At 35.1% G+C, this 25,293-nt stretch overlaps 1 protein-coding gene across 2 annotated transcripts in view; it reads right to left on the bottom strand.

The window, feature by feature from the left end:
- Positions 1–474: 474 nt before the first annotated feature.
- Positions 475–25,293, bottom strand: part of Rbm46 (RNA binding motif protein 46) — a 38,428-nt gene continuing 13,609 nt past the window's right edge. The window contains exons 5-6 of one of the 2 annotated variants that reach the window (XM_028789499.1): positions 6,480–6,539; positions 476–2,427 (exon numbers count right to left, since the gene is read on the bottom strand). In XM_028789499.1, the coding sequence (XP_028645332.1) occupies positions 6,484–6,539 (56 nt within the window). In that variant the 3' untranslated portion in view covers positions 476–2,427; positions 6,480–6,483. Of the gene's footprint in view, positions 2,428–6,479; positions 6,540–25,293 lie in introns of both variants that reach the window. The other variant, XM_028789498.1, reaches the window with a different exon arrangement.

The raw sequence follows: 25,293 nt of genomic DNA, 5'->3' as shown, positions 1-25,293 counted from the left end.
ACTGGCATTCATTTGCTCAAAACTTTCTGCTAGAAAATTCAAATTTAAGCTGCTAGGAAAATTATTTTCACCTATTTTAAATTCTATGCATGCAAATCCTGCCTCTAGTGCCTGTACAAAATGAGTTTAACAAGGTAATATCTTGAAATATAAAATATCTGATATCAACTATAAAAACTGACTATAATTATCCATGTATGCTAATAAACTAATGAGGTCAAATGGTCTGAATTCATTAATTATTCTTTAGTAAAAAAGGGTAAGTCTGAATCTACCAACAAAACATTTCTACTGGCACATGAAAGTGATTTGTTTCTACAAAACATTTTTCTCTTTATATCTGACACTTTGATCTGATGAAGATGTCAAGCCTAAGACTCTCAACTGTTGTTGATCTGGCAAAGAAAAAGATGTTCTCAAAGATGAGAGGTGTGTGTGTGTGTGTGTGTATTCTAATAAAAACAAAACACGCATTAGTAGTGTCATATATTTAATGTTGAAGAATTTGAAGTATAAAAATTAAACAACACATGATTTCAACATTTAAAAAACATTAACACTTCTTATGTAAACAATGTAATGAATATCAAAACATAAATGAATTATAACTATAAAAACCTTAAATATGTTAACAGCAAAGTTATAATTTATTTCTGTAACAAATATTAACTAAAATATTTGCTTACTTTCAAGGACCACAATGGTAGACTGATTTCTCATTACTACTGCCAAAAATTTGCATCTTAATCTTTTTTGTCTCATCATTTCTTTCTACATAATAGTTAGATGCTTCTGGTTACACAACTGTTTCAAACTCCACTATAGATAGCGATCCTTGGTAATCTAATCTAGTACAACCACTGTCTTTAAGTACTTCAATATTTGTAAAATGCTGTTTTACAAAGTTGTTATACAAAAAAACATAAACTACTGGAATCCTTTCAAGCTCCGGAATTAGAAACCCCCAAAGTTTAAAAAAACAGTAGTAGCTTGCTATCACTGAATAACTTTTAATTGCATTTCTGCAAATCCTACCACTTTTGTCATTCTGAATTACAGCTGTTTGTTAAAATATTTGTTTTTAAAGTCAAATGTGCAAACCCAATTCTAAAATACAACAGTATTTTAATTTTCATGCCTTATACAAAGAAAAGTTTATACTAATATATCCAGACTTTCTTCAGAAGAATGAGGCCTGATTGGAGATATAGAGTCGTTGTCCAACATGGCTGCCATTAGCAAGTGAAATTGTTGGTGACAAGGGATAGCTTGGATAAGAATAAGGCCTTGACGTATAAGGAAGCACGCTGGGAGTCCCAGAAGAGAGGGTAGCGCTAACAGGGGAAAGACTATTTACTGAGCTGCGACGGAAATTGTAGTCTGTAAATAAATATATGAACAATTATGCTGCACATCTTTGTGGACACAAATTTAATTCAAAAGACAAAACATTCAAATGACAATCACATTTTAACATAATGTTCTAACATTTAAATACCTGATGATACTGTAATGGTGGTGGATTACTATCACTGCAGTGCAAACACTAGCAGTTACATCAAGTCAGGGTTCTTTCCTTAACTGACACTGTTTGAAAGGTCTTATTACAGTGCATTTTGGGTATCTTTTTCTTTATAACACAGAAAAAGAGAACCTCTGATTTCTCTTTAATCAACAAAAAAGTGTCTCTTAAATTTGGATCTGACACCAAGGGTAGATCATGAAGAAAAAGATAAAAGAACAGTAAATTCAGTTTCTTTTCTTTCTTTCCCTTTTTTTTTTTTGTAAAACCATATTAGGTATAAAACCAGCATAAGCATTTGCCCCTGAACTTATGGTATAAACTGTCCAAAATTTCATTATTTAAATGCTGGCACAAACATTCATACAACCAAACGTCAATTTAACATTAGAGTCTCACTGGTACCACAAAACAGTAAAATGAATCATCTCTACCAAAAGAACGTCAAAAACCATTATCAACTTAATAGTATAGAAAATTATCCAAAATTAACCAAATTATTAAAACAATTATATTTGAAATATTAATTTCAAACAAACGTTCATCTTATGTACCAATAATTTCCTGCTTCCTTAATTGTAGTAATTCTGTATGTGTGTGTTTTATTGACCAAATTTGTAGATCCTGTACTTTCCAAAAACTCAACTATGCTCTTTACGACAGCATAAGTCAAACTGGTGACTGTGTCTGTAAAATGATCATTTATAAAAAGCTGTGCTTTTGTTGGAATGGGAGAAGTGGAATAAGATCATTTAATATACAGGTCAAGCTTTCACCCTCCAATATCATTCACTATGAGGTCTATAACATGAGCATTAACTTAATGTTGTCAAAAAACTTAATGTTTAACGAACAGGAATGAGACCAACTGCAGGAGAATAAGCTCAAGCAACATCAGAAAGGACCTATTTAAGAAAAAAATAAAAAAGTGAAAATCAGTTGTAAATAGGTTTAACTGCTAGCATTGTAAAACTCTAATTAAATTTAAATGAATTGTACCACAAGATCAATAAAGCAGCTTGTTTTAAGAAAATAAAACATGTTTTGAAATGTCCAAAGCAATGTTCAAAGTATTTTGAGTATTTTGAAATGAGAAATTACTTTATAATCATTTGCTTTTCTAACATCAGCTTTATTTCTTCTTTTAAAGATTCTTCTTTACCCAAGGGTTAAAGTATTAAAATATTAACTGAAACATTAAATCTACTATCTGTTAATGAAGAATTTAAAAAGTTCTCTTTCTCTCCTGCTGAAGATTATTATGCAAATCCAGTCCCTTAGTAGCCACATACTTCTAATACACTTGGCTCTTTAAATTACACTAATGTAGTAATCAACAACATGATTTACAAGTGACTTCAGTAGACAGGAAATATAGTTTTCAAATAGATATCATGCTTTCTTTCAGTTTACATCCATTCAAGAGGTAACAGAGCCTACTTGTAAAATTCAACCTCAGAAAATATTTCCAGGAGAAGACTTAAAAGCAAGTTCAATAGCTGGCTATGAACATAATGTTTAGCATTTCTAGCAGCCTTCTACCGTATAGCTTTAAACAAACACACATTACCTGCTATATTATTATTAAAAACTTCATTAAACTGCAAATTAAAAGATTACTCAAAATATTTTTTGGGTAAGATGAGACAATTACTATGGGAATTGGGCAAGAGAAAGCCTTCAGTTAAATGATTGCTAAGATTTTACAAACACTTCATAAGTGAGTCCTATTCTTAAAACCACTATGAACCTAAGTATTTTCAGAAAAACATTTGGGTGATTAGAAAATAGAACACATGTCAGGTAAGATATTAAGTCAAATGTAAAGAGAAACTGTATGGCTGAGTAAACCTAGGAGTAGATACACATTCCTTATATGTGGTTTACATATAGAAAACAGAAAGCACAAGAAGAAAAATGAAAAAAATGAGTTAAAATTCCAAGCATGTTCATATTCAACCCCATCCCGTCCCAGTTTTTCCTCTTCAAGTACATCCTCGACTCTTCAGTCCCCCTATTTCAGACCCAAGCTGATCTGTATACCTTTATAATGAATGTTAGAGAGCCAACTTCAGAGTTTGAATTTTATACTTCATGTAATTCATGTCTGGATACTTACAACAGAGGTTCAATTTCCAAACAGAAGGCATATGCCTGGTGTATTCACCTCATTTAATTTTGATAAGTACATAAGCTACATCATCCACAATGAACAGATTTAAAAACACACACACACACAAAATCACTTGTCTCTTCAGTCAGTGGTCCTATAAGCAATCTCATTCTGATTTCTAGCACCTTGGATTAATTCATCTGTTTTTGGATTTCATTGTTTTAAAAATAATTTCTATTTCTAGCCTTTTTTGTTCAATATAACCTCTAAGATTTATGCTACCTATTTGAATAATTTCTTCCATTTCATTGTTGAGTATTACTTGGCCGTAACAATATACCATGATTTTTATGCAGTCACTTGTTGATGAATATGCTAATTTTCTAACATTGATCTCTTACAAATAAAATATGCTCTATGCTCATTCTTATATAAACCTTTTGTGAAGGTTTCTCTTTGCAATGGTAAATAGCTGAGACTAGAGCTGCAAGGGCATGGGGTAGAGATAGTATGCTCTCGAGTTCTTCACTGTGACCACTTTATATTCAAATAGTAAATTTTGAAACTGCCTGTTGGTCACATCTTCCACAACAGTTGTTATGACAGTACATACACACATACACACAGGGGGTGAAGGGTGTTGTACACATCTTACTCTGACCAACTGGCCTAAAACTCACTTTGTAGAAAAGACTGGCCTCACATTTGCACTGGTCCTCCTACTTCTCCCTCCCAAATGTGATAAAAAGTATGCATTACCAAACCAGGTCTAGCACTTTTAATTATAGCTATGCCAGTACATGTGATACTGTATTTCACTGTGGGTTTAATTTACATTCCTTTATGCTTAATAATGTGATCATTACACGTTTATACATATATTTGTTCAGATATGCTAAGTCTCTTGGCATAATAGTATTATGTATAATATTAGTTTTGTCTTTTGACTATTGATTCTAATAAACTTTGTTTAATAATCTAATTCAAAATTGAAAACTGAAAGCAAGCTAAAACTTTACAAGACTTTAAATCAAATAATTTCAACTTATATGAATGACAAAAAAATGACAGATGATTTAGGCAAGACAGATCTATAGGCTCACAAGTAAAATAGATAATTAAAAAAACTTAAAAGTTTTTAGATCTCCTAATTCCTAGGAAAGTATTGTGGGACAATTGAAAGAAAGCATCTCAAAAGGTCCCCAAAGGTCTCCTTTTTAATTGGCATGAGAACAAGTCAAGTCAATGAATGGTGCTGTTCTCTTAAGCAAACTGGATGTGACTTGAGCTTATCTATTTCCACAACTTCTATTCTCAATGCTTATGTACTAAAGTTTTTTGTAATGTTATTTGCATTGGTGAATCAACCATGAAGAGTTTTAGTGTAATAGAGATTTCTTCCCTCCTCTCTCTTTTCGTTCCACTCTCTTGCCCTCCCTCCTACTCTATATTCCTGTACAATCCCTCCTGTATCCCAGGTTGTCCTTTCACTTGCCATTTACTCAAGGATGGGCTTGATTCTGATCCCTTTGTCTCCTCTTCCCCCATTACTGGGAAATTATAAGAGAACATGACCAATAAAGGCCTCTAGAGGCCAAAACTCAGCACAAAAACAAGGATAAAGGAGAGCCACATATAAAGAAATTATGCACTGACACTAAAACTAGTCCAGCTGCTTTCCCTTCGAAGAAGCAAATAAACCATATTGCAAGTTGTCTATTTGCTCTCCGTGTTCTAAAAGATCCTATCGCCAGTCTCCTTCTAATGCTAGTTCTTCTAAAACCATCTGGACAGCAGCCTCTGAGAGCAAAACCCATGACTGGTGCTGTACCAGTCTATGCTTCAGGACAGGCAAAAACTGAAGCTCACTAGATAAATTTATCTGGGTCAGAGTAAAGAGAACAAACTGAGATTAAAAAGGGCAGCAACTCTTTTCAAGGTTCAGTGTTGCCAGTAAACCAATCCTCACAACCAGTCTTCCTAAGTCAAGCTTTAAAACACAATACATTAAAAGAAGGTAGCTCTAAGATCACACTGTGTGTGTTAAAATTTAGGTAGATTTAAGATCTACTTAGAAGCTACAGTTTTGCTACAATCTGTGAGGAAAAATTTAGAGTCTAAGATTTAAGTGTCAAGAACAAGAAACAGATTTCTCGTAGGCATTAATAATGCTAGGTAATACTCATTTAGTGCTTAGTATATGCCAAAAATAACCATACAAGATCAGCTACAAATGAAACCCTTCTAAAATCACTGCAAGCACTCTCATTTGATAACAGTGAATTAAGGCACACAATGGTGAAATAACCTACCCAGGGACACAGACTTATACAGAGGCTGACTCCTTTACATGTAAAAAATTCTTGGCAAATCATACACTTACATTAAATCCTCCCCACCCCCATCCAAAATTTTTCTTGTAGCCTGGTGAGAAAACTAAATAGTGAATTCTTATTGGAAATAATTTAGAGTCAAAATATTGTTTTAATAATGTATAAAAATAATCTCATTCTCAGCTTAGTTTGAGAAATACTAGACAGTCAAAACATAGCATTCACTCCATATCTGATTTAAAACTATTCAAAATCCTAGTGGTTCATTTTAGATATCAGAACATTGTCTTGCTCAAAGGTTTGAAAATATATGAATTATAGAAAGCCATTTAACTTAAAAAAATTTTCCTTAATGAGTCTATTCCTAGTAAAGCTATTAGTACAGTTAGTAAAGTACAGGGTTTAAGTAGGTAATTCTATGCATTCCCCCATGTAGTCATGAGAGGATTAGCTTAAAACTGCATTTCTGAAAACTAAATATACCATAATATTCCTAAGAGATTTTTCTTACCTGCTTATTTCCTCCAAATTCTTCTACACAGGTCCAGGCTGAAGAGACTGTGTTCCCTGTCTGTAAGCAGTGAAGACAGAAAAGAGTTGAGTCTTTAGATTGATGTTATCCCTATCTTGGAAGTGCATGGAATCCTTGATAACTTTAAAACTTTTTGATTGGTAAATAAGAAAAAAATGGAGAAAGGGGAACAACTGGCAAACAGGTGTCATATTTGGATTCTGAAAAGATGAACAAAGATAATAGTATTCTGATATCTAAATGAAAATCATGAGTTAGTATATCATCAGAAAATACATTTCTAAGTCAATTAAGTTCTTACTAATCAGTGTATTTGAAAATACCCCCCCACAAAGATAATGGATTCAAAAAAAATAAGTGAGGCTACATGATTTCAGAAAAGATGAGAAACCTAGGCAAACTCAGAAATTGTAAATATTCTGTAGTTACTTATACATGAAGTATCACTTCCTTCTTGTTTTCAGAAGAGACAGATGACCAAAATAATATTAAACTTCAAAAATCTACTTGGCATATCACTTTCGCAAGGAAACTACTAAAAGCACACACAGCTCCAGTATAACATACACTCATTTTAGCTGTCATTTCATATGCCTGGAACCTACCCATCAAGAGTTTACATCCAACTCCGTGCTAAGAAACTGCATACAAGAAAGCACAAGTACACCACGCCTGATGAGCTACAAAAACATTGCAGAGTTTTAAGTAATACTTTAAAGATAAAATAATATATAAATGTCAATAATAGCTGATTACCACAGGATGAACTAGGTTAGGTAATATTCATCAACTATTTTTAAACACAAAACACCTATCTAAAATCACTGATAACAGCTAAGATGATAACAAATTACACGGCCACGATCTTAAGGCACATTGAAAATCTAAATTAATACACTCTTCTTTGAGAAATGTCCTTATAATTATTGGTCAATTTTCAAAAGGGAGAAGACAAAGAGCAGGAAATTCTAATAACACAAAAAAAAGTACTGAAACTCAGAGGTAACAAAATGGGGAGGCACAATCCTGGTAAAACTGACCTCAAGTAAGAGCAACAGACTGAAGGAGACAGCAAACTGAACATAACTGAACTTACAAAGTGTCTCAATTCCAGTTAGAAATAACGCCATTTTGTGATGTAATTAAACACCTCCATGATAAGGAAATTACTCCTCTCTAAAGAAAGGTTAGACTTCAAATTCCCTATAATTTTTCATTTGTAATATCTGGTATTCAATAAAAACTAATAATACTAGAAAATAGACTAGATCACCTAAAGCCAACAGAAATAGCAGTCACGAAAAACAGATCTCTAGATAGTTAAATAATAAATTTTCAAACCTGGATATTGAAATAATTATGTCTTGACAGTGGCACAGAAATCCACATGCAGAACAAGGGAAAAATACAGGACCCAGAAATAAGCTCATTCTTGACAGAAGTGCTTGCTACAGAGGAAAGACAGTGATGAGAAACTGGAAATCTGTGTTACAGTATAAAACTAAACTCTTCCATACTGCACAAAAAAATTAATGGATCAAATATGTAATGCAGCTGAAATTTCTAAACTATAGGGAAAACATGTCAAGATATAGGGCTAGGACCTCCAAAGGCATGCCACTCTCATCCCCACACTCACATATACATTATATACATGCACATAAAGTAAACAAGTAAAGAAGATAATAAAAGAGGGCTGAGAATAAGTTTAATTTGGTAAAGTGCTACTCTTGCATGCACAAGGCCAGGTTCATCATTTTCTGCTACACAGGGAGTTTGTGGACAGCCTGGCTAGAAATCCCTGAACACAAAAGGGAAAAAAAAGATAAAGGACAATTCTTCATGATTTGACATAAAACACAGACGACATTAACTTTAAAAGACTAATAAATAGAATTATATTAAGATGAAAAACTTCTGTTTTCTCAAGTTTTACCATGAAGACAAAAGAAGCCACAGTACAAAGGGTTTTATAAAATAGTTATCTTACAAAGTATCTGTAAATAAGTGACAGAGAAGAAGCAGGTAAACTATTAAAGGGACAGAATTCAGAACATACTTCAAGAGGACAACTTAATAACCTATAATCCACATAAAAATGTTTGCCAGTAAAAGTTTATATTCAATATGAAAGAGATAACATTATATTATAGCCACAATTTCCAAAATTAAGAATACTGGTATTAGCTGGGTGGTGGTGGCACATGCCTTTAATCCCAGTACCTGAGAGACAATGGCAGGTGGATCTCTTGAGTTGAAGGCAAGCCTGGTCTACAAAGTGAGTTCCAGGACAGCCAAGGCTACACAGAGAAACCCTGTCTCAAATCAAAACAAAACAAAACTAAAAAAGGCTATTGATACATTAAAGCATTGGCCAAACTATAAAACTACTAGAATTCCCATACACTGCTAAAAAAGAATGAATTGGAAAAAAATCATTTTGGAAAAATGTTCAGCACAGTCCACTAAATTTTTAAAAACATAACTTTACTATATCAAGTGAAATGGAAAGCAAATGATCACTAAAAATACTATGTACAAGAATCTTCATCTCATCATTACCCCAAAAGTACAAACCTGAGAGCATCAATAGAAGTACTGGAAGCAAAGGATTATAAAATTTCATGGAATGCTTGCACTCCTAACAACGAATAGGGCTGGGTTGAGCCTCAATTGACAGATTGTTTTCCCAGCATGCATGAAGCCCTGGGTTTATACCTCAGCACCACATAAACCAGCTATAGTAGTACACGCCTCTAATCCCAATGGCAGGAGAAGGTCATCCTTTACATAGAAACTGAGGGCATCCTGGAGTACATTAGATCCTTTCTCAAATAAAAAAAATAAAGTAATAGCAAGTGAGTAAAACTGCTACAAAACACCACATCATCTCTAGAAACATGTTAAAGAATCAGAACAAACATAATAAAATGTAAAGATTTCAAGAACGTAAGAATTAACAAACCAGAAATATGGCTAAATTTTGGAAGAAAAGAAGGTAATGACTGAAGGATAATACAATAAAGCATTCTCAGGTGGGCAGTATATATATATACATGATATCACTAGGATGACAAAATTTGTACACTTAGTTTACATGTAATGAATAGCTAGTATAAATAACACCTATTTATATAAAAAATGTTCATAATATATAATTGTGACAAAATACAAAATCACCAATTATAAGAGGTTATCAAAGCCACACAACATATAGAGTAAGCTCCCAACTATCCTGCCACTTCTCCTCCTACCTTCATCAGACTTGCTGAACAGAAGCAAACATGTGACAGTCCCTTCCCCCACCTGTCTTCCCTTCCCACTGAGTCCTTTAGAATACTCCTAGCTGCCCTAAGCCGCCTGCAATGCCTGGCAGGTCTCCCAAGACCTCTCTGCCTACCTTCAATAGACCTGCTGATACAGAGCCACACAGCCCAAGAATACCCAGAGGCCTGACACCAGTATCATGGAGATTAAGCTCCCTCCCAATAACTACTACAACAGAAACACCCAGGGACTAAAGCCCTCCAAATGGTTAAAGGCCCTCATAAGAACACAACCAACAAAAGCCAGGGCAATATAACACTATCAGAGCACAACTACACTACTACAGCAATCCTTGGAAAACTTAACACAACAAAAGCACAAGAAAATGACCATATATCCAGTCTTAAAGATGATACAGGCCTTTAATGAGGAAATGAATAAATCCCATAAAGAAATACAGGAAAATACAATTAAACAGGTGAAGGAAATAAATAAAACTGTTCAAGCCCTGAAAATGGAAATAGAAGCAATAAAGAAAACACAAACTTGAGGGAAACCTGGTGATGGAAAACCTAGGGAAGAGAACAGGAACAACAGATGCAAGCATCATCAACAGAATACAAGAGACAAAAGACAGAATCTCAGGCATAGAAGATACAGTATAAAAAATTGATACATCAAAGAAAATGTTTAATCTAAAAAATTACTGACACAAAAACAGCCAGAATATCTGGGATACCATGAGAAGATATAACCTAAGTATAATAGAAATAGAAGAAGGTGAAGAGTCCCAGCTCCATGGACCACAAAATATTCCCAACAAAATCACAGAAGAAAGCTTTCCCAACCTAAAAAGATGGCTATAAACATACAAGAAGCTTATAGAACACCAATTAGACTGAAGCAGAAAAGAAAATCTGTTGTGGATGGCTCTGTGCTGCCTGCATTTTGATGCTAATTTCTGCTCTCCTGGGAAGGGCTTTGGACAAGGAGTGAGTGACATACTCAGGTGACTTCTTGCGAACCAATAATGAAGCCAATCACTGGGCAACTCTGAGCTGGACAAGGGAAGAGAGGAGGAGGAGAGAGAGAGGGTCCTTTTGGACTGGGGTGAGCTCATGGATAAGATGTAGTGGTAGAGTTTCCTGGTATCATGGTGGATCCACAAGGATCCTCCACCAGAGGATTAGACTGAATAGGCTTTAGATTAGACAAAATTAGGTTTTTCCTAATCTTTTATTCATCTTTTTTATTCATTTCCTCATTAAAGGCCTGTATCATCTTTAAGACTGGATTTATTGTCATTTTTCTTGTGCTTTTGTTGTGTTAAGTTTTCCAAGGATGGCTGTAGTAGGTTAGACAAGATTAGGTTTTAGTGGTTGCGCCCAGAGATTGAGTTACCACTGTAACTCTGTGTGGTGTTTTTCTTCTCAAGGCGACTAGACCTAGATCAAGAAAGAAAGGTATGGCAGCAACGCCTCAGTTTGCGTGATGTGCCCCTCAAAGGCCTTGGGGTTTTGAAGCACAGGAATGGTGGGGTAGTGACCCGCCAGTGGGAACTTAAGAGAGCTGGGTGGAGACATTCTGGAGCTCCAGCCGGTGTCGGCTACAACATGGGAATTTAGCTGGGAAGCCGCCAGTACCGGCAGTGCGGAAACTGCCGATGGTTACTAATATCTCCCGCAACAAAAATCCTCCTACCACAGAATAACCAAAACACAAAACCTATAGAACAAAGAAAGAAGATTAAAGCCGCAAGATAAAAAGGTCAGGTGCCATACAAGGGCAGCCCTAACAGAATTACACCCAACTTCTCAACAGAGACTCTAAAAGCTAGAAGGGCCTGGATCTTGTAACCTCTAAAAGAGCCACAGGTGCCAACCTAAACTACTATACCCAGAAAAACTCTCAATTACCACAGACAGGGAAAATTCAGTATTTCAAGACAAATTCAAATTTAAACAGTATCTATGCACAAATGCAGCACTACAGAAAATACTAGAAGGAAAACTCCAACCCAAAGAGGATTATCTATATCCAAAAAACCCACAAGAAATAAGTAATCCTTATTTATAAGCAAAACCAAGGGAAGCACACATAAACACACACATATACTACCACCACCACCATCAAAATAATATCTCTTAAAATCAATGGACTCAATTCACCAATAAAAAGACACAGGCAAACAGAATAGATACAAAAACAGGATCCATCACTCTGCTACATAGAAAAAACACACCTTAGCAATAAAGATAGACATTTACCTCAGAGTAAAGGGCTGGAAAAAAGTATTCCAAGAACACAGACCCAAGAAGCAAGCTGCAGTAGCCATTTTAATATCTAATAAAATAGACTTTTAACCAAAATTAATCAAAAGATACAGGGCAGGACATTTCATACTCATCAAAGGAAAAATGTAACAGGATGATATCTTAATCCTGAACATCTATGTCCCAAACACAAAGGCACCCACACTTGCAACAGAAACATTTTTAAAAGTAAAATTGTACATTGATCCTTACAAATTAATAGTGAGAGACTTCAAGACCCTATTCTCACCAACTGACATGTCATCCAGACAAATGTTCCTAACAGACATCTATAGATTTTTTTCACCCAAACACAAGAGAATATACTTTCTTCTCAGCCCCTCATGGATCCTTCTCCAAAATTGACCAGTTAGTTACAAAGCAAGCCCTAACAGATACAAGAAAACTAAAACAACATTTTATATCTTACCAGACCACCATGATTAAATCTGTACTTCAACAACAATAGAAAGCCTACATACTCATGGAAACTGAATAACTCTCTACTCAATAATCTTTGGGTCAGGGAAAAAATAAGAAAAGAAATGAAAGACTTTCTAAAATTCAATAAAAATGAATCTGTATACTCAAATTTATGGAACATAATGAAAGCAGTGCTAAGATAACGGTTCATAGCACATATCTAAACATACTTAAATGTAATAAAAAAACATACCCAGTAAGCTAATAGCCAATATCAAATTAAATGGAGAGAAACTTAAAGCAATTCCATTAAAAGCAGGTATATGAAAAGGCTGCCCACTCTCTCCCTATCCATTCAATAATAGACCTTCAACTTGAAGTTCTAGGCAGAACAATAAGACAACTAAACGAGATCAAGAGGAAACAAATTGGCAAGGGAGGAGTCAAAGTATTGGTATTGTCTAATGATATGATAGACTATAGAAGTGACCTGAAAATTCTACCGGAGAACTCCCACAGTTGAAAAACACCTTCAGCAAAGTGACTGGATACAAAATTAACTCAAAGAAATCAGTAGCCCTCCTTTATACAAATGAAAAACGGGCTGAGAAAGAAATTAGTGAAACACCAACCAACAAATAATACAAAATATCCTGGTGTAATTCTAACCAAGCAAGTGAAAGATCTGTATGAAAGGAACTTCAAGTCCCTGAAGAAAGAAACTGAAGAAGATCTCAGGAGATGGAAAGATCAATGCTCATGCATTGGTAGAATAAATATAGTAAAAGTGGCCACCTGACCAAAAGCAATCTACAGATTCAATGAAATTCCCATCGAAATTCCAAAACAATTTGTATCTCAATTTGAAATCTCAAATGGCTGAGAAACACTTAAAGAAATCTTCAAAGTCCCTAGTCATAATCATCAGGGAAGTACAAGTCAAAACGACTCTGAGACTCTGCCTTACACTTGTCAGAATTGCAAACTCAGAAAATCAAGTGATAGAACATGCTGGCAAGGATGTGGACAAAGGGGAACACTCCTCCACTGCTGGCGGAAATGCAAATTTATGCAACCACTTTGGAAGTCAATCTGGCAGTTTCTCAGAAAACTGGAATAGTTCTGCCTCAAGACCTAGGTATACCACTCCTGGGCATATACTCAAAAGATGCCCTACTATGCCACAGGGATAACTGCTTAAGTATGCTTATAGCAGCTTTATTTGTAATAGCCAAAAACTAGAAACAATCTAGATGCCCCTCAACTGAAGAATAGATAAACAAAATATAGTACATCAACACAACGGAATACTATTCAGCTATTAAAAACAAAGATACCATGAATTCTGCAGGCAAATTAATGGAACTTTAGAATACCAAGTGAGGTAATCCAGAACCAAAAGGACATGAAGGGTATATACTCACTTATAAGTGGCTATTAGCCATAAAATACAGGATACCTTGTTGCTACACTCAACAAATACAAAGAAGCTAAACAGGAGGAAAGGCCCAAGCAAGAATGTTTGAATCTCACTTACAATAGGGGATAAAATAATTGTAGGAGGCAGATGAAGGGAGGGAACTGGGTGGAAGAGGAGATGGGAAGGTTAAGGGGTGGTTCAGGATCGGGTATAGAGAGAGACAGGGGAGATGGTCAGACGGCCATAAGAATAAATGGAAATCTGTAGCTGGCATGGTTTGGGGGCAGTGAGAGGTATCTTGAGGATGTTCCAGAGACCTATGAATATGGGAGTTTCTCAAGAATCAATAAGGGTGACCTTAGCTGAAACTCACAGCACTGGAGATATGGAACCTGAAGAGGTCACCTTCTATAGATAGATGGGACCCCCAGTGGACCGATACAGACACCAACCCACTCTCAAAACTTTCCACCTAAAATTTATCCTGTCTACAAGAAATGCAGAGATGAGGAACAGAACAGAGACTGAAAGAATGACCAGGCAATAACCAGCCCAACTAGAGACTCACCCCATGGACAGGCACCAATCCCTGACATTATTAATCTTATACTTACAGACAAGAGCCTAGCAAGCATGGCTGTCCTCTAAGAGACTCCATCCAGCATCTGTCTCAGAGGGATGCAGAGACCCACAGCCAAACAGTGAATGGAGCTTAGGGACTCTTATGGAAGAATAGGAGAAAGGACTGAGGGCCCCAAAGGGGATAAGAACTTATAGGAAGACCAACAAAGTCAACTAACTTGGATCCTTGGGGACTCTCAGACTGAATCACATATACAAGCTGGACTAACCCCCAATTCCCCACAAATGCATGGCAGATTTGCAGCTCAGTCTTCAGGTGGGTCCCAAACAACTGGAGCAGAGGCTTTCCCTAAAGCTACTGCTTATCTGTGGAATCTATTCCTCTAACTTAACTGACTTGTACAGCCTTAGTGGGAGAAGAAGTGACTAGCCTAACAGACTTGATGGGCCTGGGTGGGGAGATAGTGGGGGAATCCATTCTCTTAGAAGAGTATAAGAGGGCAATGGGATGAGGGACTGTGGGAAAGGGGAACCGGTAGAGAGGAATAGGATTGGGAAGTAAAGTGAAGAAATATAAAGAGAGATCCCAACTATAAAAACAATTTATTTTTGTTTTGGTTATTTTCTCTCTATTGGTTATTTTCAGTGCAGGTGTTTCGGAATGGAAACACTACAGAAACCACTTTCTCTCGATAACACACCAGCTATCTACTGAACTGGAGTTTTATAATTTAGTTTAAATCTTTAATTTAAATGAGAACAACAGAAAAAACTACTGGAATTTAAATTTAAATCACCACCAATTACAATTATGCTTTTCGTATAAAAGAAGATAATGACAATTCTTAAAATGCCATTTAAAGGAAAACCAAAACCTATGAGGAGTACCTCAACTTAGTGTCAAGTATGAGACTGATTCACAGGTGTGCTGGTCCAATTTAATTTACAATTTATTGGGGGTAATTTCTTACTTAAAAGAAGCAATTGCTAATGAATGTATTCTGAGAAATATTTTAAAGAGATTATTCAGTTATCAGAGATTGGTGAAAAGAAATGTCAACAATTCAAGAGTGGAAGAAATCAGAGTCATAAACAGAAACTGGACCTGTTCTTTGTAGAATCAGAATCACTAAATGTGTTACTTTTAATTTTGTATTATACAACAGAAAGATTAAGTAGAAATATCACTATATAGAATCCTATCTCAATCAGTTATCAATTGTTTAACATTAGACAAATACTGGTTTTTCATTGATATTATATGATGAAATTACAAAGACTGGAAGTTAATTATTAAGAGTAATTAGACAGTAAGCAAATTATTTAAGCCTTTACTGAAAATGAAACCTCACCAGGCATGGTGGCACATGTCTGTAATCCCTGCACTTGGAAAGCAGAGTTTGGCAGGTTGTAAGTTCAAGCACTTATCACACACACAAAAAAATGCCACTCTCCTTCTTCCACATATCTATTTAGGAAATACAGACTGAAAATATGAATCACTTAAAGGTTGAAGATTGTAGCAGTGCCTCTGCCTTCAGTAGTTTAAGAGTTTCCACAGTTCTAGAATGTTGCTATTGGCTTCCTCCCTAAATCACTCCTCTATTGAACTTACTTCCACTTTCTGGAACTTTGAAGATAAAAGTTTAAAATCTTTCTTCCACCTGCCACTCTTCAGACATCTGAAGACAGCCACTGTAGTTCCTCTGTACAAATATGAACATTATGAACGAAACAGTCCCAGATATTTCAACTATCCACTCTCTGCTTCAAATTATTCTTCAGTCAGTCACCAGTTGTCAAGGTTGACCTAGACTGAGGTACTCCAAACAAACATGTCACATATTCTGGGCCATATACAATTATACAGTCTAGATATCATGTAACTCTGTTTTGCTTTGAATTATATTAATTTGATAGTGCAGAACAGAATGATTTGGTTCTGAATTTGATTTAAAACAAAAACCAACCAAACAACAGCAACAACGAAAAACAATCCAAGCATTTGCTTGCTTGCTTTCATTCTTTGCCACTATAAGTATTTAATAAAAATGGCCAAACTAAGAAATATATATTTAAAAAAAGAAATGTATATAATAAAGATAGACAAGTTATATAATTGAGAAAATGAAAACTCACATTCATAAATAGAAAAAAATAAATGCATAAGTTCCTTTTAGATGAGTTTCTTTTATGAGTTTCTTCTAGCTCATAATCATATCTAATTTTAAAAAACATGATCTACTTAGCTATGATTGTTAATCATTCTTGCTTTTTAAAGGGGATTTACTGTATATTTATATAGTCCTATGGGACATTTTTAAGTTTTGTTTGTCTCTGTTTTCCTAATCACTTTCTTAATCAACTTATATATGGATTAGTTTCAATATGCTCATGTCTCAGACTTAAACATGTATAATTAAGAGCTGACTAGAAATTTTTCATCACATAAAACTATTTACAGAACCTCAGAATCTCAAACTTAACTGAAGACAAAATGTATTGTTCAATAAAACATTTGACCAAAGCTTTAAAAAGTGGGATAATTTCCTTAGTCCAGTACAGAGTACTTGTCATCACTGAGCTGTTTTCCAAGTTTTCAAACATTTATGAGAGAGCCTGGCAATCTGCCTCAACCAATGTTAGTTAATGCAGCAACTCCCTGGCTACAGCACAAATCACACAATCAGTCAGTCAATCAATCAATCAATCAATCAATCAATCAATCAATGGCCCTTTAAAAGTTTATTTGTGTATATGTGAGCATGAGTGTACACATGTGCCTGTGCACATAAAGATGGGCCAAAATAGATCTTTTGGAGCTGTTACAGGTGTTCACCAAGCACTAGGCTCATTCTGTGGATGCTGGAATCCTAACTCTGTTCCTTGTGACTGCATAAACACTCTAAGACCTGAACCATCGCTCCATCACCTGACAGACTTCAGAGAAGATTTTCAAAAATGCTGGTACCTAATTGAGAAAAGTGACAGATATCTACCTATATATTATTTCGGAATGAGAACTAAAAACAAGAATACTAAGTATATCACAGGCAAAACAAACAACAGAGGAAGACTTCTTCATGTTGGTAAAGACCCTATGAACTAGGAGTACTTTACTGAGCATATAATCATATTTTTGCTTAAGACTCTCCTCTTTCCCACTAAAATTTAAAGAAAAACATAATTTTCCCATGTTCTGGAATCACTATGTTCATATATAGTACACCTAAATTTCATACAATGAAATCTATTAAATAATTTTTCCTCTTAGGTCAGATCCCATTAAGTTCAGACATTTCTCTGCTCTAATCTCTAACATTGTAAAATATTTTAATTTTTTTAGTGTCATACACAATTCCAATCTTGTCTACTGAAGGTTCATAATGGCTCACCTGAACCTTATGAATTCTGTGTTCCCAATTTTTAATGAATCTAATAAATACAGAATTGCTCCCTCTTCAGCTCCCCCCCAAAAAAACCCAATTGAGTAGAGCAGAAGGGAGGGAAACTATCCACATATATGACACATATGCTGCCAGTTATGTAACATTCATGGGTTTTACAGTTTGGACCAGTGAACAAGCAGATATGAACATGTACTAATAAAATAAATATGAAAAATAAGTTAATAGGCTCATCATGTACTTAAAATAATCTATAAGCAAAACAGAATTATCAAAAATTGTTAAAAGAAATACACACACACACACTTAAAATATGATAAAGGACAATCAAAACCACAAGATAAGTAAAAATAACCACGGACAGCTCTTTTAGTTAAAAAAAGAAAGCTAAAGTTCTCTATCCTGGGTTGACAATTTTTACTAATTCATGTTAATTGGTCAACTACTGTGGTTCATACACACACACACACACACACACACACGAAACATGTATTTTTAAAAATGTTATTTGCTTTTATTTTTAGGTCAGTGTTGACCTACAGGGTGTGTGTGCCATGTGCCTAGTGCCTGGACAGGACAGAAGGGAGAGCTGATCTTCTGGGATTGGAGGGGCAGATGGCTGAGCTTCTGTGGAGGAAACAAACCCAGGTCCTCTGCAAAGCTAGCATCTCTCCACTGAGAGAGCATCCAAGTTCCAAGTTACATTATTTTAAACACACAACAGAAGGATGGTTCCATGAACAATTAAATTACCAGACAATATAATTACAACCAGTTAATGGTTTGTGATGATTGTGGGCCTATACAGTTTTTCTGGGCAGAAGGGAACTAACTGTGCAGCAGACAAGGATAGTAAGAATGAAGGGTACAACTAAACTATACAGCCAGCCCTAGTCTAATGAGCTTTTTAAAGTTATGTGTATATTAGGTCTATGTATGTGGGTGCAGTAACCTTGAAAGCCAAAAGAGGGTGGTGGTGAATCCATGGAGTTGCTGTGAGCCACCTGACAAGGGTTCTGAGGACAAAGCCCTGGGGGCCCTCTCTAAGAATAGCATGCACTCTTCATTTCAGCTATCTTTCCTGCCCCCATCCTACATACTTTTTAGTCTAAATTACAGAGGGAATTTTATACAAATAATTATATTATCAGTGTGTTATCAATACTGGGATTATTGGGTCAAATCAATACATAATGTTATATTTAGTTACACAGCAAATTTTTTCCATAAAGTATGAGCTACTGCCTATATAAAAATCCAATGCAGGTTTTATAGTTCAAGTATAACTTTCTAGAAGACAAAAAAAGGTTCACATGTAATTAATACAAGTCTATCCAATAACAACACTTAAAAGAACACTTCCTTGTAAGCACAACTGTAAGTCTATAGACAAGCCTGCTACTCTTGATGTAATGTGCTACCAGAGTTTGGATAGAAAACACCTCTACAAAAGGATGAGCTCTAGGATTGGTGATACATTAGACACTAGCTACTAGGAGTCTCTGATTTTAAACAATGTCTATAAGCAAAGGTATATAGAATAATTTTAGAATATGAGAAAACATGAAATGGATTAATACAGTAACAAACATTCATAATCCCAGTATTTGGGGGGTAAAGGCAGAAGGACTAGATATTTAAGGCCAACCTTAACTAAACAGCAGTTTGAGACCAGCTGGGACTTCATAAACCCTTTCTCAACAAGAAGAAAAGAAAGTGGGTGGGTGGGGGCACATCCTCATAGAAGCAGGAGGAGGGGTGATGGGATGGGGGTTTCTGGGTGGGGGGGAATGTGGAAAGGGGATAACATCTGAAAAGTAAATAAAATATCCAATAAAAATAAAATAAAATAAATAAGAAAAAGAAGAATCCCAAAATAAATTCTTGCCAGTAAAAACCCTTACTGTGGACATCTGTCACTAGCTCACTAGTCACTAGTTCACTGACATTATACTGCCTCAGTATAAACTGTTGTTGCATATTAAACAATAATTAAGCAGAAATGACAGGCTGAAGAAAGCTATTTTTTCATGTCTCATACTAGTATGTGAGGCACAAAATCAAAAAGAAAACAAAGGAGCTTAAAATAAAAACATTAAAAATATTCATTTTAAAGCTCCTTAAATCATGAATTTTGGCGACACCATGTGGCAGAACTATGAATTGATGTTAACATCCACCATGTGTTGTAATCTACTTGAATATTTAATATGAGGGAAAATTTTAAACTATTATATCAGCTAAATGGTAAAATTAGAAAATCTATTATCAATACAAAATAGCTACTGTTGAAAATAAATATAATAATTCAAGACTTTTAGGAATATGTTAGACAGATGTTGGAGGGACAGAGGTCTCGTGTACACCGATAATAAGTACTAGTGGAAACAGGAATGTTACCTGCCATTTGCCCAGAAGGCTGCAAGTGGACATGCTTTACAGGTTGGTGACATTTGGGTCAGCATACTCACCCAAATCTGTATTGTCTATGATTTTGCCTATAAATTAAGTTAGCTTTATCTTTTATGGTATAATTTCTTAGTATCTTTGTACCGTGTGTGTGTGTGTGTGTCTGCAACCACCATGGTCATCAGAATAACTGTCTACAGGAGTCAAGAAGGTAGTTTTGTTCAAAATGTTGCCAATCTATAGAACCTGTCTTTTTGGAAGGTGTCACATGTAAAAGATGTTACATGCATTTCACAAAGTTTCAATTATGTGTATATTAGGTCTGTGCATATGAGTGCAGTGACTTTGAAAGGCAGAAAAGTCTTAAACTTTACTGTGCACATAGGATTGAATTTAGTATCATCAGGGAATTTTTCACCTAAAATAATACCCTGATCAGACTCCTTAAGTTTTAGCCAATACAGACTACTTAGTCATTTTGAAGAAAACTACCTTCTTGCCTCAAGTAGACTGTTATTCTGATGACCATGGCAGTTGCAGACCCAGACAAAAACATAGACACACACACACCACACACCACACACCATACAAAGATACTAAGAAATTATACTATAAAAGTTTAAGCTAATTTAATTTATAAGCAAAATCACAGAAAACTACTTTAAGAAGTTAATAAATATAACTACAGAACAATTATATCCCTGATATACTTTAACGCTAGTTTTCTAGATACTACTACAAAAATGTTTCTAAACTTCTACATAACTTTTATAATCTTGATTTGACTGTAATTTACAGGATGCTGTGCAGTGGTGGTACACACCTTTAATCCAAGCACTTGGGAGGCAGAGGTAGGTAAATCTTTGTGAGTTCAACACTAGCCTGGTCTACAGGACAGCCAGGGCTACGGAGAAGGCCTTTCTCAGATATGAGAGATTGAGAGATGGATGGATGGATGGATGGATGGATGGATGGATGGATGGATGGGCGGGCAGGTAGGTGACCAGGCAGGTTGGTGGAAATTTCAGGGAAGGAAATAACCAAAAGGCTGCTCCATCACAAATGAGCTGGGTGACTAACTCACTTTTTCATACTGTTGTTCAGCTATAAAAAAAATATGAATCAGAGCATACAGGAGGCTGGGGCAGGAAGATTTCCATGAGTCTGAAGCAAGACTGGTCTACACAATATGTTCTAGGACAGACTGAGTTACACAACTGAGACCCTATCTCAAAAATGTTATACATAAGCTTTGAATTGAATAAAGAATGCCAATGAAGGGTTAACTCTTAGAAAAAACTCATGAGTTTAAATTATCAGAACCCAAATATTGTTGCACAAATATTTGAACATACCCTTTAATAATTTAATAATAATTTAATCAAAACTATAAATCCTTAGAAACCCAGATATGGTGACACACTCCTGTAATCCCAGTACTCAGGAGAGAGAGGCAGAAATATCTTTTGTGAGTTTAAGACCAGCCTGGTCTACATATCAAGTTTTAGGCTAAGAAAGCTACAGTCTCAAAAAATCTCAAGAGTCCAAATAACACTAACATTTCAGAGGTGAAGGCGCTGAAGTCTGACCACTAAATCACTTTACCCCGTCTACATTCACAGTGTTGGTGCTGAATGGAACTACAGGAGTTTGTGCTTTGGTTCTAGTCCTCCATTAAGCTGCTTCATTCATATAACTGCAGAGTACTTGTGGCCCACTAATTAAAATAAGTGTTATCAAGTAAAAATTATAATTATTAAGGTCATCAAAGAATCTTAAGATAATTCCACTAGAAATTTATGAATACATTTCAAAAAACCTAGTCCCTTTAAAGAGTACCTTAAAGGGGCCAAAGACACATAGTTGAGTTCATGGAATTCTGGTCTTATCATTTGGTCATGCGAAAATGAGTTGTGTAAAATGTTAAAACTGAAAATGTTAAAATGGATGGCTGCTTCTCATTTAACAAGACAAATTTTAAAGCAAATTTAACTATTTTATTCTTTTAAGTATCAGCTTGAGAATATATTCTGAAAGTATTTTCCTCTATTTACAATGACAACTTCCATTGTATTATAACCATTATTTTATATTTAGCTTAAATATCTATTAGAATTATTTTTAATAAAAAAACTAAAGTTTTCTATTTCAAAACAATTTATTGACAAAGTCTCTAAATCTAAAACCCTGCTTATGTTTTATACTTTGCCCATCAATCTGGAAATAAAAGCTCATGAGAAAAAAAGCACCAATAATCTTTCAGGTAAAAACTCACAATAGTAATACTTTTTCCTCAGCAGCTAACTAAAGTTGTGTGACAAAACAGATTTACTTGTGAAGATAGAAAATAAAATATTTACAAAATTCCATTCAACTATATAAAATATTTAGAAAAGTCCATTCAACAATTAGAAAAAACTAAAAACCCAGGTGTCATTTCAAATCAGATACAAGACGAAGTACATATCGGCTGCAGATCAGAGAGAAAGCAGTGATACTAAAACTATAAACATTGACACATAAAACTTTCAACAAATTAGAAGTATCTAGAAAAATTACTTGCTCAGAGAAAAAGCAAATACAGCTGAGAAAGTCATACTGTAAACTGTTTCAAAGAGAAAAACGAAGGAAAGTTCAAGTAACTGACGTCATATTTCTGAATTCCCTCAATTCTTCTTAAAATATTCCAGAGATCACCAAAGCATACCTTCCTAGAGCTACCTCAAGAATCTTTCCAGCAGAAAACCTCAACCTGCTTTTAAAAACATCAAGTGGTCACACAAGAAAACAAATCTGTGGCTGGTATCAGAGAGCACCACACACTGCAGCAAGGAGAGACGCACCTGGCCTGGAATGATTTGTTAGGACATTACTTGATAAGTTCATTCACAGCAACATATATGAAGCCTGATTCCCCCTTCCTCTCTTTGTTTTTCAAGAAAAAAAAATTTAAGTGTGAACAGACAGAGTCACATTTAAAAAGAACTGATAGTCAATTATCTTCCGTGTCTCCACTGACCAAACATTAAGTATACAACCTAACCTACATGCCTGCATTTGATCCACTAAACTCGATAACTTCAGGACTTTGAACCAGAAAGAAGGCAAGTTTCAAGGCCAGTTTGAGTCAATACAGCAAGCTCCTATCTCAGAAACCTACATACATAAATAGGTAAACTTATTGAATATATCCTTCTTATTTCACATGAAATGAAATTTAAGTATTTTTTAATATTTAAAAATAAGCATTGTATTTTAATAAGTAAATGGATGCTTTTCTCATTGGATGACTGAGGTGAGGAAAGTTCTTCTGATATAAACACAGTGACAGGCTCTAACTCTGAGGTGAGAATAAAAGGTTCTATTGGTGATTAACCCTCCCCCCACCCCAACTTGGTCTTCTTTCTACCAAAGCTATTTTCATCAGAAGAGAGTTTGCTGCAGTTAGGACAGAAACTACAGCATTTAACTTGTACATTTTTAACTACTATAAGGTTCTTCTGATCAAAAGTCACTTGAAGTGAACAGCATGGCTTCCAATACTTTCAGGTGTCTACTATCCCTGAAGAACTGCTTTGTTTTGGGTTTTGTTTCAAAACAAATGGTCATTTAAACATGTAACATCTTTTACTCCTATTGAAGCTTTCTAACTTGAGAAACAAAGACAGCAAGTCAAAGATTATATGGAAACTATATGTATATTAACAGCAGATTCTTGAAGAGATGAAAAAGAAACAGCTAAATGATTGTTTATATCACATACAAGATTGCCAAAGCTCACCTGGTCAGACTGGGTTTAGCTTGGTGGTAAATAGACAGTTTAGCAATGTCATTTTAAAAACACACCAAGATAAAAATGGATAATGACTGAAAAAAAACACCAAATTGATAAGGTTAAAGAAATACCATATTCTAAGAAAATATATCCAAAGAAGGTATCTTTAAGTAACTCATACTATCTATGAAATTAAATTTCTGAAATGCTTTTTAAAAATACAGCCAAAATGTATTAATTATTAAAAACTCTACCTGAGTCACTCTTACTTATTCTTATAAGTAACAACCTCAAGAAAGCAAAAACTAGTGATTGGTAGAGGAAAGTATGAGACACATTTCACCTAACTATCACCTCCTAGAATACATCATTGCCACTAACTAGCCTCAACTGTGGTATAAACCCTTCACCTTTTACCTAAGGGAAAGGCTGTGCTAGACAGGAAGGCCTCAGCCCTGTAAGACCTGCCAATAAGGATCCAACATTACTAAAGGAAGGAGCAAGCAAGAACGCTGTTATTTAAGCTCCACATAGCACACAGCACCTCCTATCTACACACATATCCTGACCCTGCTTTAAGATCTTTAAAGGCCTCACATATGCTTTCTGACCAAGGCTTTCTAGATTCCTGATGTAGATTTTCCACTTCCTTTCTCTCTTGTCCCTTGCTTCTCTGAACAGGATTGTCAACAGCCTCCATTTAGACTCTAGTCACGCACAGTAAGTATTGCTGTATTGTGTTCCCTACTTACATCCTCAGACCTGGTCACTGTGCCCTAATAAGCTCTAGGGTTTACAATAATTTTTTGAAAGCCTGAGGATTTAACACAGGGTCATCCATCCGCTAAGACTACATCTCAGCTCAATTTTTTAAAATATATACTAATCATATTCTATTAAATCTTCTCCCTGAACAGAAACAAGAAAACATACATAAAATACAAACTTCTGATTTTTTAACTAAAAGTTCTGATACGACACTAATAAAATTCAAAATAAGTGACTTAAATCTGCAGACACATTGTAACATGTGGTGTCTAATCTGTGACATGTGGAATGCATATATACCAGGCTCACTATGAATATAGTCAAACACAAAATGTAAATGTACTCTAAACATTGAGATTTGTTTTGAAAATGTTTAACCTCAATTGTGCAGCTCTTAAGTGAGAATGCTGTGCATGACAATACTGTGCCA

The sequence above is a fragment of the Grammomys surdaster genome, unplaced genomic scaffold, assembly GCF_004785775.1.
Source record: "Grammomys surdaster isolate TR1022 unplaced genomic scaffold, NIH_TR_1.0 125834, whole genome shotgun sequence".
Lineage (NCBI taxonomy): Eukaryota > Metazoa > Chordata > Mammalia > Rodentia > Muridae > Grammomys > Grammomys surdaster.
The sequence above is the reverse complement of the archived record's forward strand: the minus strand, read 5'-3'. Positions and strand labels throughout refer to the sequence as shown.